Consider the following 12,331-nt stretch of genomic DNA (forward strand, 5'->3'; position numbering starts at 1 on the left):
TTTGTGAAGGAGAAAATGAGCTAAATATCATCTTGTTCGCAAATATCCAGCAGCTCATCTGGAGATTTTTTCTTTCAATTTTAAAGAAGGGATGGATTTTTCCGTGAATTTTATGCATACCCATACTGACGTATTGCCATCAGCTTCAACAGTGGTTTTGCAGCAGAAGATGTAGAGACACCGACTCTCCTAGAAAAGGTAATGTACAACTGAAGGACAAGCTTCACTGACTGGAAGGGGCTCACCTCTCCCTCTGCCCTGTGGAGTTGGGGCTCATTCTGCAGAAGCTGCCCACAGGGCTGGTTGCCCACAGGGCTGTCCTGATGGCTCTGGAAGGGGTGCGCAAGGGTGCACTGCTGTTTTTCCTGAGGGACCAATTTACCATCACGGTTTATTAGGGAATTCAGTTCTTCCAACCCTTGCCATTCTGTGATTCTGTGATTCCCTTATTTAAGGACTTGCGCGTGTACTGTAATTAGGCTGTTTTCTGGATAAAAGCCTGAAGCATTTCACAGTGCTAGGAAACTTCTGCTTATAGAAAAGCCAATATGTGGAAAGAGTTAAAAACATGACCTTGGTAACAACAGACTTCACTTTATCCAGGTAATTCTCTGCCCGCTTCCCAGTTGTTGGAAAGCATCCCACGTAGTTATGTGAGCCTCACAGCACTGCTGTATTCTGAGGCTGATCCCTTCAAAAATCCTCCCTGCCCCTTTCATAAATGTGAAAGTATTCCAAGTGTCTTATTGTCCAGTGACACAGACGTTTAGTAGCTTGTTCCTTGCAGAACCTTTTTTTTTTATGTATTTAAATCTTAAATCTCTTGCCTATACTCACATGGTAAGGACCAGTAAGAGAGCTGAGAAGTGACCATAAGCAACCCCATGAATTTCTTCCTCTTTTCTTCCATACACAGCCCAACCTACAAGCATAGTAGCTTGACGTGTCAGGTGCTGCTGGAACTGCAGATTTTCCCAGGGCTCTATTCCGATCTCCAAAGTCTGATAGAGCATTTTTGTTCTTGCTGCTTTTCTAAGCACTTAAAAACCAGCTGTCATTACTGGGCCTCTGAAATGAAACTCAGATATGTGAACATTTCCTTCATCCAACACAATGAAGTTTCACACAGAGTGAACAGAAACTGCTGGTGTCCTTCAGAGGCTGACAACAGCCCAGGAGCAGCGCACAGCGTTGCGGAGGAGTGCTAGGTTAGCTATCAGAGGTCACTGCTTAACAGTGACCACAGCCACTCCCTGCTACTGATAGCGTTTCTTGCTACATGGCTGGAGAAGTGGCTGTTTATACAAATAATCTTTATTAGACTTTTACCAGGAAATTGCTTAACACGTATCTGAAGCCGAGCATGTTCAAGTTGAGCTCATTTCATTTCAAGCCAACTGCTGTTTCTGTGCTGCTCAGTGAGCACAACCCATTCAATGTTAATTTTGTTACAAACAAACAAACAAAGATAACTAATAACATATGCTTCAGAAAGACTCTTTTTCCTACAGCAAGATGTTTCCCTAAACCCTTTCCAACACAAAGCCAAGAGTAGAAATGGTTCTAAAAACTCCTGTGAGAACCTGAGGAGCGCTGTGCTCTGCGTACATTGCTGTCCTCTCCTTTGGACAACCGATGTTCTGAACCATTCAGCGCTCTCCTGCTTGGGTCAGACCTTGGCTTTACGCAGTGGCAGAAACATAAAAATCGTTGCCTTGGAATGGCTTGGTGGTCTGCTCCCATCTGTTATCCTATCTCAGTGCTAAATCTGCTAGAGGAAACAACCACCACCCCAGAAGCAACTATTAGAATGTATGAGGTCAAACCAAACAAGGACTGTTTTTTTTCTTGACATGTTTGTTGAGTTAATACTAAGTAGAGAAGGCCAGGTGTCTAATGAAATAAAATGTGATCACAAAATGGAGATATCTACAGACCTAAGGTGTCTGATGGGCAACAAAATGTTAGGCATGTAGGAAAATTCCTGAAAATTGCAATTGGCATTGATCTTACTTATACGACCTAAATTCTTTTCTTAAATCAGCACCAAGAAAGCAAGACTCTATTGACTTCAGTGGGGCAAAGGTCTGGCCTTAAATTTTCTACATATAGAGATTTCAAAAATACCCAGAAATGGAGCTAAACCAGAACTGCAACCCCAGACCCCAAAGCTTTGAGGAAGTTTTGGATGGAAGACAAGCTTTGCAGCTGGGCTTTGACCTGAATGGAGCAAGCCCAAACTTAGGATGAGATCTCCTGCGAATGCTGAAGAAAACTGTGTTTGGATCCAGGTTCAGACCTTACAACTTGGGCTTCACTTCCTAAAATTGTGTAGATGAAGGCCAGAAATGGCTGCCTGCTGCAAAAGGAGGCAGAAAACCCCCCACCAGCTGCATGCTGAGCAGCCTAGCTGCCTGTGTACAATAGTACCAACACGGCAGGGGTAAGCCTGCAAGGAAGTCTCTGTGGTAAACTAGTTTGCAAAAGCTGAAAGTAGTGTGCATCCTTTGTAACACAATAGCAGAAGGTTATTCTGTGGCTGCTGCAAAACAACCTCTAATTCCTGTCTAGAGCTGCAAATGCAACCTTTGCAAAATATGCGTTAGGCTTTGAAACCGAAGTTCACACTGGTTCCTGCTTATCGCACGTTGGCTTACACACTCTGTCGGCACCTGCCAGTTCTCAGTTGTCACCACTTCTTTCACACCTGGAAGCTCACGTTGCCGGTCTATGATTGGCACCAAGTTACAAGTGGTAAGTGGTGATGTTAGCGTGCCCCAGATGAATCACATTTGATACTGCAGATGTCTTCTTAAGAGTCATCAACATGAACATTGCAATGATGTTTTCACCTGAAAGGCCGTGCAGAAGAAAACATACTCGAGGTATGAAGTGCATATACCATTTAGGGTGCTTTCCACCTGGGAAGTATGCCTTATATACCCTAATATAGACAGCTCATCCACACCGTGGGGTAGGAACTATTACTTTCATGTCACACATGAGAAAACATGTCCACAGAGGTATGAGTTATCCCCCATCTTGGCCCTTCATGTGCCACACACAAAAGTCAACAACAGAGATAAGAATAGATATACATCCTTCTCTAAAATCTACTCAGTTCTGTAAGAAAAGGAACTAATTTTTTTTAGGTCATAATGATCACTCATGAGAAAAGAAACTTACCTGTGCTTACCAGGGGTCTCTTTCTCCACCATGCATTCCAGCTGAGGATCTTCGAGCACTTCACAGGGAGTAGAATATCTCTTAATTTATGAGAATCATTGGGTTTCCTCTGATTCTTAGAAAGCTTGTATGGCTCCATGGAAAGAGGTGCAGGCCGTCGGCATGCAACTGTGATAATTTGTAGCTTGAGTGATTTATTCCAGTGCAAAAAAATAGGGTTTTGCAAAAACTAGCAGGGAAAAAAAAAGGCTCAGGTCCTTCTGGCGGTTACCTCTAGCCATTGTCTCCAGTGGAAGATTGTAAGATGAGTTACACTTACGGCTACTTGACTGCAGTTGAGTGAAGTGAAGGTCTACATGTCTATGTAGAATGGGCAAAATGGTACCTTGCTCCCTTCTTCACCTCCATAAGCTGCCTGCCTTCTGGTCGCCAGTGAAGCCTCTTCAAAGGCGTGGCTTCCTTTGCCATGAGATGGGTGGACGGGTAGCAGAAACTGGGAAAGCAACAGAGCCTGGCACCATGCTCCCACTGTATCATGCAATATGGCCACAGCCGGCCCCATTTGTCATGGCACGTGGAAGGAATTGTGACTTTCTGGGGATGTTCAGCATGACTGAAGCCTGTGTACTAAATGACTGGGCTGACAGGCATGTCTGGCTTGGGATGGAGAAGAAAAGGAGCAATACTTGAGCTGTCTGTGTAAATTTGCTCTTTGCCAGATTCTTACTGTTCTCACCGACACCCAAGAGGATGAACAACATCAAAACTAATCAATAAGCAGCAGCTACATATCCAAGTCCTTAAAGAGTCCAAGACAGCACTAACTCAATGTTTGTGGTGTAGAAAGGCAGTGATGAAAAGCTTCTTGTCAATAATTACATGACTGTGGCACCACCAAACTTTAATCGCAGTATTAAAAGCAATTCAGTGCTAAAAATCATGTTTACCTTTTAAATTCTTTTGCCCATTGCAGCTAAGTAAGGAAAGAAATTCAACAATGACCTAGTAGGTGGTTTAGATTGCTTTTCTTTTTTTTCTTGAATCTTTATTGGTTCATGAAATACCATGTAAAAACTTCCACAAGAGCCATGGAGGATGATGTGTACAGGATGGGCAGGGACATGTACCCCAGCATTCCTTCGAGGGGCACAGCAACCCAAAGCAAGTCAGTCAAACCCCGCCAGCTGGACCTGCTGCCCAAGCAAGCTGGGCAGGAGGCTGAGCAGGCCGAGCTGGCAGTGGCAGCTGGCAGGAACTCCGAGAGGTTAGGAATAGCAGCGGGGAGGCTGAGGGAGAGGACTTGGGAATGGGAAGGAGCAGGTGAGAGAATGCACTGATGGCAGGGAGGAAGGCAGGACAGAAAGGAGATGCTCTGAGACTGAAACAATCCTGCTACAGCTCTGGGTTATGATAAAGTCTGCTGGTGGTTTAGCTTACAGTTTAGTTACATGGAAGACAGGTCTTCACTGCAGTCAGCATAGGCTCTGGTAACCTGGATCTGAGTGTGTTAAGTTAGCCTAACCTACCTTCGGCCCCTCTGGGTCTTCTAGGGAGAGTGTGTCAAGCAAGCCTGGGAGTGTGTCTCGGTGCAGCATTCATCTGAGCTAATGACCCAATCCAGTCCCTGGGAAGGGTGGAAGAACTCACATCCAGGGCAAACTGTGGGGCAGCACCGGCAGATGTTCAGACTCACATGAGTCAATTGGTGTCCTTGCTGTGGATTAAGCACATTTTTGATGTGCAAATAGGACCTATACCCCCCAATATGCCACTAAGCTTCATGAGCAGATCAGAGAAGAGTGGAAACAGGTTCTGCACAGGAGGCCAAGCTCATTCTGCAATGCCAACCCCAGTTCAGCTACACCCTGGCAACACCACGCATGTGCGTAAGATTGCGCTGGTAGAAAAAGCGGACCTCAGTGCCACGGCTTTTTGCAGGGCTTTATGTATCAGCTTATCAGCACATCTGAGAATAGCTAGAAGAAATTGTTGAGGGCAGTAATGGAATGGAGACCAGCCTGGGCTGGGACCCTTTATTGTGGTTAACAGGGCAAATAAAAGAGCTGTTATAAAAAGTATATTGTGCCACTTCCATTTCACAATGCCCTTTATTCTGGGCTTTGACTAAAAGACACTGTATTAGACCCATAAGTTTTACTACTGTTAAATTAACTGAGTGTGGTTGTTGCTAGTTGTGAAACTAAGTCAGGAATTTCTTCTGAATGAAACGTTCATGTGCACACACAAACACACAAGGAGACGCACTTTTGAAGCAGCAGCTTGTTAAGCCTAACAGTACCATAGCTTGAAATAGGAGTGATTGCAAAGATGTTAAAAAAAAGGATTTCTTTTTAAAATATCAGTCTGTAATTGACACCCAGAGGAAAAGTCAATGGGGATAGATTAAAACACTCAGAACAAATAAACTGAAAGAAAAGAAGGAAAGAGTTATGAGAGAATAGGAGACATAAGGGAAAGGAATCCAAGGAAAAGAGGCAAAAAAAGGCAACATAATGAAGAAAAGACAGACATGCCAATTCAGAACAGCATGCCCTTTAAAGGAAAAATATTGAAATCATACAAGAGTAACGTCATGCAAACAGCTGTAAATTGCTTTTCATTTGTGATGGAGATTACTGAAGATGGTTTTTCAATCTTTTCTTATTTTTGAATCACAGTAAAAAATCATCAAAGAAAGGTAGAGATGAAAACCAGGCTAATATTCATGGCAAGCAAATACATGCATCAAATAACAAGTACTTCAGAAAATTCAGTCTAACTTCAAGAGGATCTCCCCACTCACTAATGAGCGTCGCTACACTTTTCTGTACAACATCCCACCCTGTTGCCTGGCTGCCTTGTTTGCCTCACCATAAAGCCTACAAACTCCTCAATTTCTAAGCAGGTTTTATATTAGACAGGCAGTGGTCCCTCAGGACAGGAGGGCTTCAACTGCTGCATGATTCAGAGATCAAACTGCAGTAGCACTGGACAAGATGTGTCCTTATCTCTACTTCAGAGCATGTGAAGAGACAACAAATATTCATTCACGCTCTCATCCCTCATCAGTCTCAATTGCACCTCGATTTGTAGCAGGCAGGAGAATCACCAAATCACTTTCTCCAGCCATAGGTCACCAGAGACATGAAACTGTTCTTACAGACAGGGCAAAGTCGACCAAGAAATGTTACGCACCTCTCTGTGGAAGGGAAGACTGACTTGAGATCAGCAACGCTCATTTGTTGCCTCACTGCAGTCAATGTCTGGACGTAGAACCTGGGGAACTGACACTCCAGAAATGCCAAATTGACAGAAAATGCATAGTGTTATTTCTCCATAGACAGTGGAGTCAATCATGCATCTTTTATTAACTGCAAAGCACCTAATTCTCAGTTACTTACGTTAAGGACTATTTGTAACACTTTAATACTGTAAAAGGGTAATAAAATGGGTGTAAATTGCACTAAAGCTTTGATCTAATAGCCCCCATATTGTTATAGTGATGCAGAGAGCCTTGAATATCACTGAGGCAGTGGCTTAACCACCTCTCCCTGATCCTTGCGGAAGTCTTTAATGCCCCTAAAGCTTGTCCCAATCTACCAGATGGAGTTGGTATTCTTCAAACCTATCAAGCGTTTCAGGTGAGCACTGTAATTTTCACTGCCCTGTATTAGACAGCTCCAGCCACGAATTGAAACTCTTGATGATAGCCCAGCTAGTCTGGCATGAGTTGTGAAGGGAAATGCCTGCCCAACACTCAGAGCAGGTGGGATTGCACAGAGAGCACCTTCCAAGTGGGGAGATGGAGATGTGGGAGGCTCTGTGTGCACAGCCTGAAAACAGGGCTCACAGGCTAGTTTGATGATGGTCACAGAAAAGGAAAACAGCAAAAGTGAATTATATTATCTGAGTTATTTGCAAGCCACAGTTAGCCCATTTGTTCCAGAGTCACCTCTGTTGGAACAATATCCAACTCCCAAGGCATTCTGGATCTTCCTGTACTGCTTGCTTCTGACCTCTAAAGCACAGTAGCCACCTCCTGTGACCACAGATCATAAAGTTGCCTTGCAGATAAAAATTATGAAACCATGCACTTCATTCCTGAGAGGAACAGCTGTGCTATCACAAATAAATGTGTTTAAAGATCCTGGTCAAATGAGTCAGTATAACATCATCAGTGTACTACATTCCTGAATAACACAGACCTGAGCTTCTGCTAGATGGGGTGGGAGGGTACTTTCCTCAGTTCTGGCCTTTGTGGTTGAAGTATTTGGATTCTTTCAGATTAGATTTAAGGATATACTCTTTTCATAGATTCACAATTCCCCCTTGTGCCAGTGGGAAAATGAAACAGAAGGAACTCTGTGTTGTGCTACTTAGGTTCTTTGATAGCTTCAGATATTTTCTGTGGCTTGGCATCCAATGTTTAAATTCTTTTTAATGAAGAGCCTAAAATAACAAGTTTTGATGATAATAAATACCACAGATTATGTGGTAATGGAGACAGGTTCCACGGGTAACCATATTTTTGAGCAACTTAAATTATCTCCCAAGTATATCTGTAGTAATTTGGTTCCATGTCTTTTAAAAATGCTACTCCACAGAGACGTCGTTTTACTAGTTCTTCGTACACGTAAAAGAGTTAAGTCAAAAGATAGAACATGCTTATGGAAATATGCAGGGTTTTTTCTGCAGCTCAGGTACCCATTGCAAGAAGTACAAGAAACTGAAGAAAACAATATAAAATTCTCCAAACGTTCTTTGCTTTCGGAAAAACGGAATGAAATTCTCCATGTAAAAGGTTGTGTGGTGAGATTAATCGTGCCTCCCACTTCTGGCAGGGCCAGAAGCACTGCAGAAATGATCTCTCTTCTGACACTAACGTATTTCTGCTTTCACTATTGGGGGTATTTATACACACACAGTAAACACAGAACAAGCCAATTCAGTGAAGCTTAAAAATGGTCGATTTGCATTATAGCTAAAAGTCAGAGATCATGTGAACGGCAGGGCCCTGAGAGTCTAGTGCTAATTTGAATATTTCAGAATTTTATTTTGCTAAGTGTCATTCAGGAGGCTTATACAGAAAGCATTACTAAGATAAATCTCGAAGATAACATTATTCCTGTTGCCTCTGATGTATGCAGGAGTTGATAACAAGCTGATTGCCTCCTTCTGATGGATGATTACACACAACAGATGTTTTAATTTGATTATATCTGTGAGATAAGCATAATGCTGTGTTAAGTCCAAACACTTTTTATGAGTCTTTCAAAATATTTTGCAATGAATGTAACCTTTTGTAAATGTCCTTGCTTGAGGCCGTGTGCATTCTCATAATGGTGCAAATTATTAGTAACAAGTTGAAACCAGTGATTATGCAAAAGAAGAAAACTGCATTTATAGTAGCTGTAATTCTGTGCTCCGTGATAACCTAAATTAAGAGAGAAATATGATGCAAGCAGGGGTACAAGGCACAGTAGTTCAACATTATTCTGAAGAGGACTATGTGCTCTGCAGTGAATGATGCACAAGACAGGCAGAGCTTTTATCAAGAATGCTGAAAGGCCACTGCTCCATGCCAAGCACCCTCAATTTGAAAATTAGCAGGCCAATGTCAGCTTTGTGAACAGAGCTCTGCAGGGAGCAGACGTTTTGGGTTGCCGATAATACAGGGTTACAAAATTTGACTTTGATTTGGACTGAAATGCCAAAATTTCCCTGAAAATAAACCTCTTCCTTTACTGCAGTGAAATCAAAGTGTTGTATGTTGCTCCCGTACAGCTCCCATGTTGTTTTTGTATGTAACGTGGAGAGAACAAAAAATTTTTCTAAACCTAATTGGCTGCTTCAAAACAAGACCCGATCTGTATCGTACTACAAAGTCAAAATGGGGTGTGTCAACTTTTCAAAGCAGATTTCCTATTTTTCTTTTGAAAGTAGTTCTGACAAAACTTACTCGGAGTCATCAATGTTTTTATTCTGGTCAAACTACTTATTCCAGTTATGTCATTAATAGTTTTGTCAAGGCAATATCAGCACACTATATACCCCAATTGCCTTGTTTCATTCCAAACAAAAATCACAGGCAGTAATTCGAATGATCACCAGTCAGTAAAGCATCTTGTAGCCTACTTATATGATGTATATAATTCAAGTAATATTTTCTTTAGGATACATGTCATCTAACATCAGATACCTAAAAAGCATATGACTGGGCTAACTATGCTCTCTGTCATCAGCTCATGTGTCTAGAGGTTTTTAAAATAACCAGATTCCTCTCCATCCTTTGATGGCTGAGGGAATGTAGGTGACCTAATAGCTTTCTGCCACAGTAATGGCAATTCTGTTCACCCAGCCTTTGTCCTCCATCCTTTAGTCCTTGAACCTGATCTGGGACTAACCCGCTACAGCCAAACGCGACTGCTCCTTTAGACAGCAGGAAAGGCGCTGGGCTGTTTCAGCCATCTCCTGGAACTTCCCTCTGAGGTTAACGTTTAGACAGCTAAAGTAAGGTGAGATGTCTTCACCCTAAGCCGCATATGTCAGCTTTATATCGTCATGAACATTATGTTGTGTTAGGGCAGCTGTATAGGCCTTATTTAAGTCTGAGGTGGTGGATCTGGGAAGTAGCTTGTCATGGGATTCTTAAAGCAACACTGAGTTAAAAGTGTATGTTGTGTAGAGTGACACGACAGCTTTTAGTAACAACGTGCGTTTTGCGGAAGCTTGAAAGTGTTCTTCGTATGAGAGTAACACTGTAGTTCACATGGGATTTTGACAGAAATAGGATATTGCAAGCTGAGAAATGGTTGGCATACTAAAGAGATCATTCGTATTCTGTAGTTTGTATGGACTGTTTTAAAATGCTGTACCTAAAACTGCAGCAAGAAGCACTTAGCTTGTCTTCACTAGGAGGCCCTGAGATACAAGAGGTACTAGCTTGTGCGTGATCTGGGTATTTCTTTTTAAGGTTCAGAAATAAAACGCAATATTCAGTGCTTCAGTATTTTGCCTTTCTGAGTAGCGAACTGAAATTAGCTGACCTTTCCTTGCCCTGTCAGGCTGGAGTTAATTATTTACAGCTTTAATTTGCAGCTCTTCGAAGTGGGCTCCCTCTTACCTCAGCCAGGCTGAGGTTAAATATTCACAGTTTCAGTGTAGAAGTAAGTCATAATAAACTGCCATCTGCAAGTAGGGAACTGGGAACTATGAACAAGGAAATGGAAAGAAATTACCAGCTTAGTCTTGTTTTATATATTTTGGTTGTCCCAGGAAATCCTGATTAAGCTGCGTTTGGGCCCTAACAGGGAAGCTTATAGTACTCAAAAAGGCAGGACGTGAGCTTTTGTTAATAAGCTTGTCTGGGACAAATCTGTGAACTGAATTGGGGTTTACTTCAACTTCCACATTGACCTTTGGTGACAAAGTTGTTCCTCCACCAAGGACATCCAGTTAAGATACATTCCTGCCACCCAAAAACTTTCTGGTAGTGCCTACCACTCTCACGAGCTCTCTGAACATCCAAGGTGCAGCTGTAGCACAGTCCTCACTGCCTGACGTGTCTGTGGAAATAAAAAACTTGTGAAATCCATTTGTAGTAGACTCCTCACTTAGAAGGTAATAGGCACCATATCACCTCCTGTGAGAGAGAGGGGCTGTGATGCCAGGCCGCAGTCAGGGATGTGAGATTTTTGGGGACCTGAGTACAGCCCTTCTCAAGGCCTCCATTCCCTGCAAGCCCCTCTCCTCCTCCCAGACCCCGGAGGAGAGAGGCTGGTCAGAAGGTGCTCACGCAGGAGAAGAGCCATGGCACTCATGCGAGGGAGAGAGATGCAAGTGAGACAGAGGCCGGCTTGCCAAATCATACCTGGATTGTGACAGGTTTGAACAGTGACATTAAATCTGTATTTAATGGCTCTTAAGCTTCTTTTCATATTGAAAGTTACTCACCAAAAACTAACAGCGAGAGTTCAGTATACACAGCCAATTTTCTAAGCAAACAGCAACTCTCTGGCACCTGCAGCTTGACAGCTACAAGGGGAGAGAAGCACATATAGCATAGGATATAGACTGGTGGGGGTTGAGAAACGCTTTTGTTGAAGTGGGTTACTGAGAACTCAGGCAGCTTCTAGCACAGGGCTGGAGCACGGGAACTGATAAGAACACTCCAGTCTGCGCTGAAAGGGGAGTCCAACATTTGTCTTACCTCTGGAAGGTGGCGACTGTTTGAGTGAATCTTGACTGTATTTAAAGGGGGCGGGGGAGAAGAAAATGCTCTTGGAGAGGTTTATGAGAATTTGCACCATAAACTGAGACTGCACTGTGAAAATATGCATTTAGGGAGGTTTTAAAACTAAATTTACATAAAATCACAATGAGATTTTTTATGTCTGTTATAGACCAATTAAATGTGTTATGCAAACATTTCCAAATTCATACGGAGTTGATCTGGGACATATAGAGCATGATTACGTATATTCCCCCTGAGAGCTTAGCCCTTTTTCTGAAATACCCAACCCTGTACCTCTAACTAGTGCTGTAACGAAAGCTAATCACCAAAATTTCAACAGGCACTCTCAAATTATCCCCATGTACATCAGTTTACCTTTCAATCAATGCCCAGCCATGTAGCTCAGAGAGCAAGGAAGACTCTGTGAACCAAAAATGAGTCTCAAGACAACTGCCAGCTATGCAATGGCTGGATTTACACTGGCAGAAAGCTCAGGCCTTATTCAGGTTGAGTCTAACGGTTCCTATAGTCTCTGTCTGGGTCGTGCAAAGCTGGCATCACCGGTGAGGTCCTACTCTCTGAATCCTATGTGCAACCTCTCCCTTCTGGAGAAGGCAAAACCTGTGGTAAAAGCTAGCCGCGCTTGGGAGGGGAACGGAGATGAACTTCATCTGTTTCACACACGCAGCGTTTGGGACCAAAATGCAAAAAGAAAGAAAAAAAAAAAAAAAAAAGAGGCAGGTGACGAGTTGTCGCGGTCAGCTTCAACATCTGCAAGCTGCGTGCCCAGCTAGGCTCTGTGAACGTTTCCTGTTATTACCCTGCCTTCAACCTCCCCTGCCCCCTGCTTTAGTTCATCGGGGGGTGACGTCCGCCTTTCAGACACGGTTCTGCGGGGGGGGTGGGGGGGTG

General features: G+C 43.1%; 1 protein-coding gene across 1 annotated transcript in view; it reads left to right on the forward strand.

The window, feature by feature from the left end:
- Positions 1-4,274: 4,274 nt before the first annotated feature.
- TGFBR2 (transforming growth factor beta receptor 2) overlaps positions 4,275-12,331 on the forward strand; it is a 69,362-nt gene continuing 61,305 nt past the window's right edge. Inside the window, exon 1 of the mRNA XM_009635149.2 lies at positions 4,275-4,506. Coding sequence (XP_009633444.2) covers positions 4,275-4,506 — 232 coding nt within the window. The remainder of the gene's footprint in view (positions 4,507-12,331) is intronic.

Source organism: Egretta garzetta, unplaced genomic scaffold (genome assembly GCF_000687185.1).
Source record: "Egretta garzetta isolate BGI_Z169 unplaced genomic scaffold, ASM68718v1 scaffold313, whole genome shotgun sequence".
Taxonomy (NCBI): Eukaryota; Metazoa; Chordata; class Aves; order Pelecaniformes; family Ardeidae; genus Egretta; species Egretta garzetta.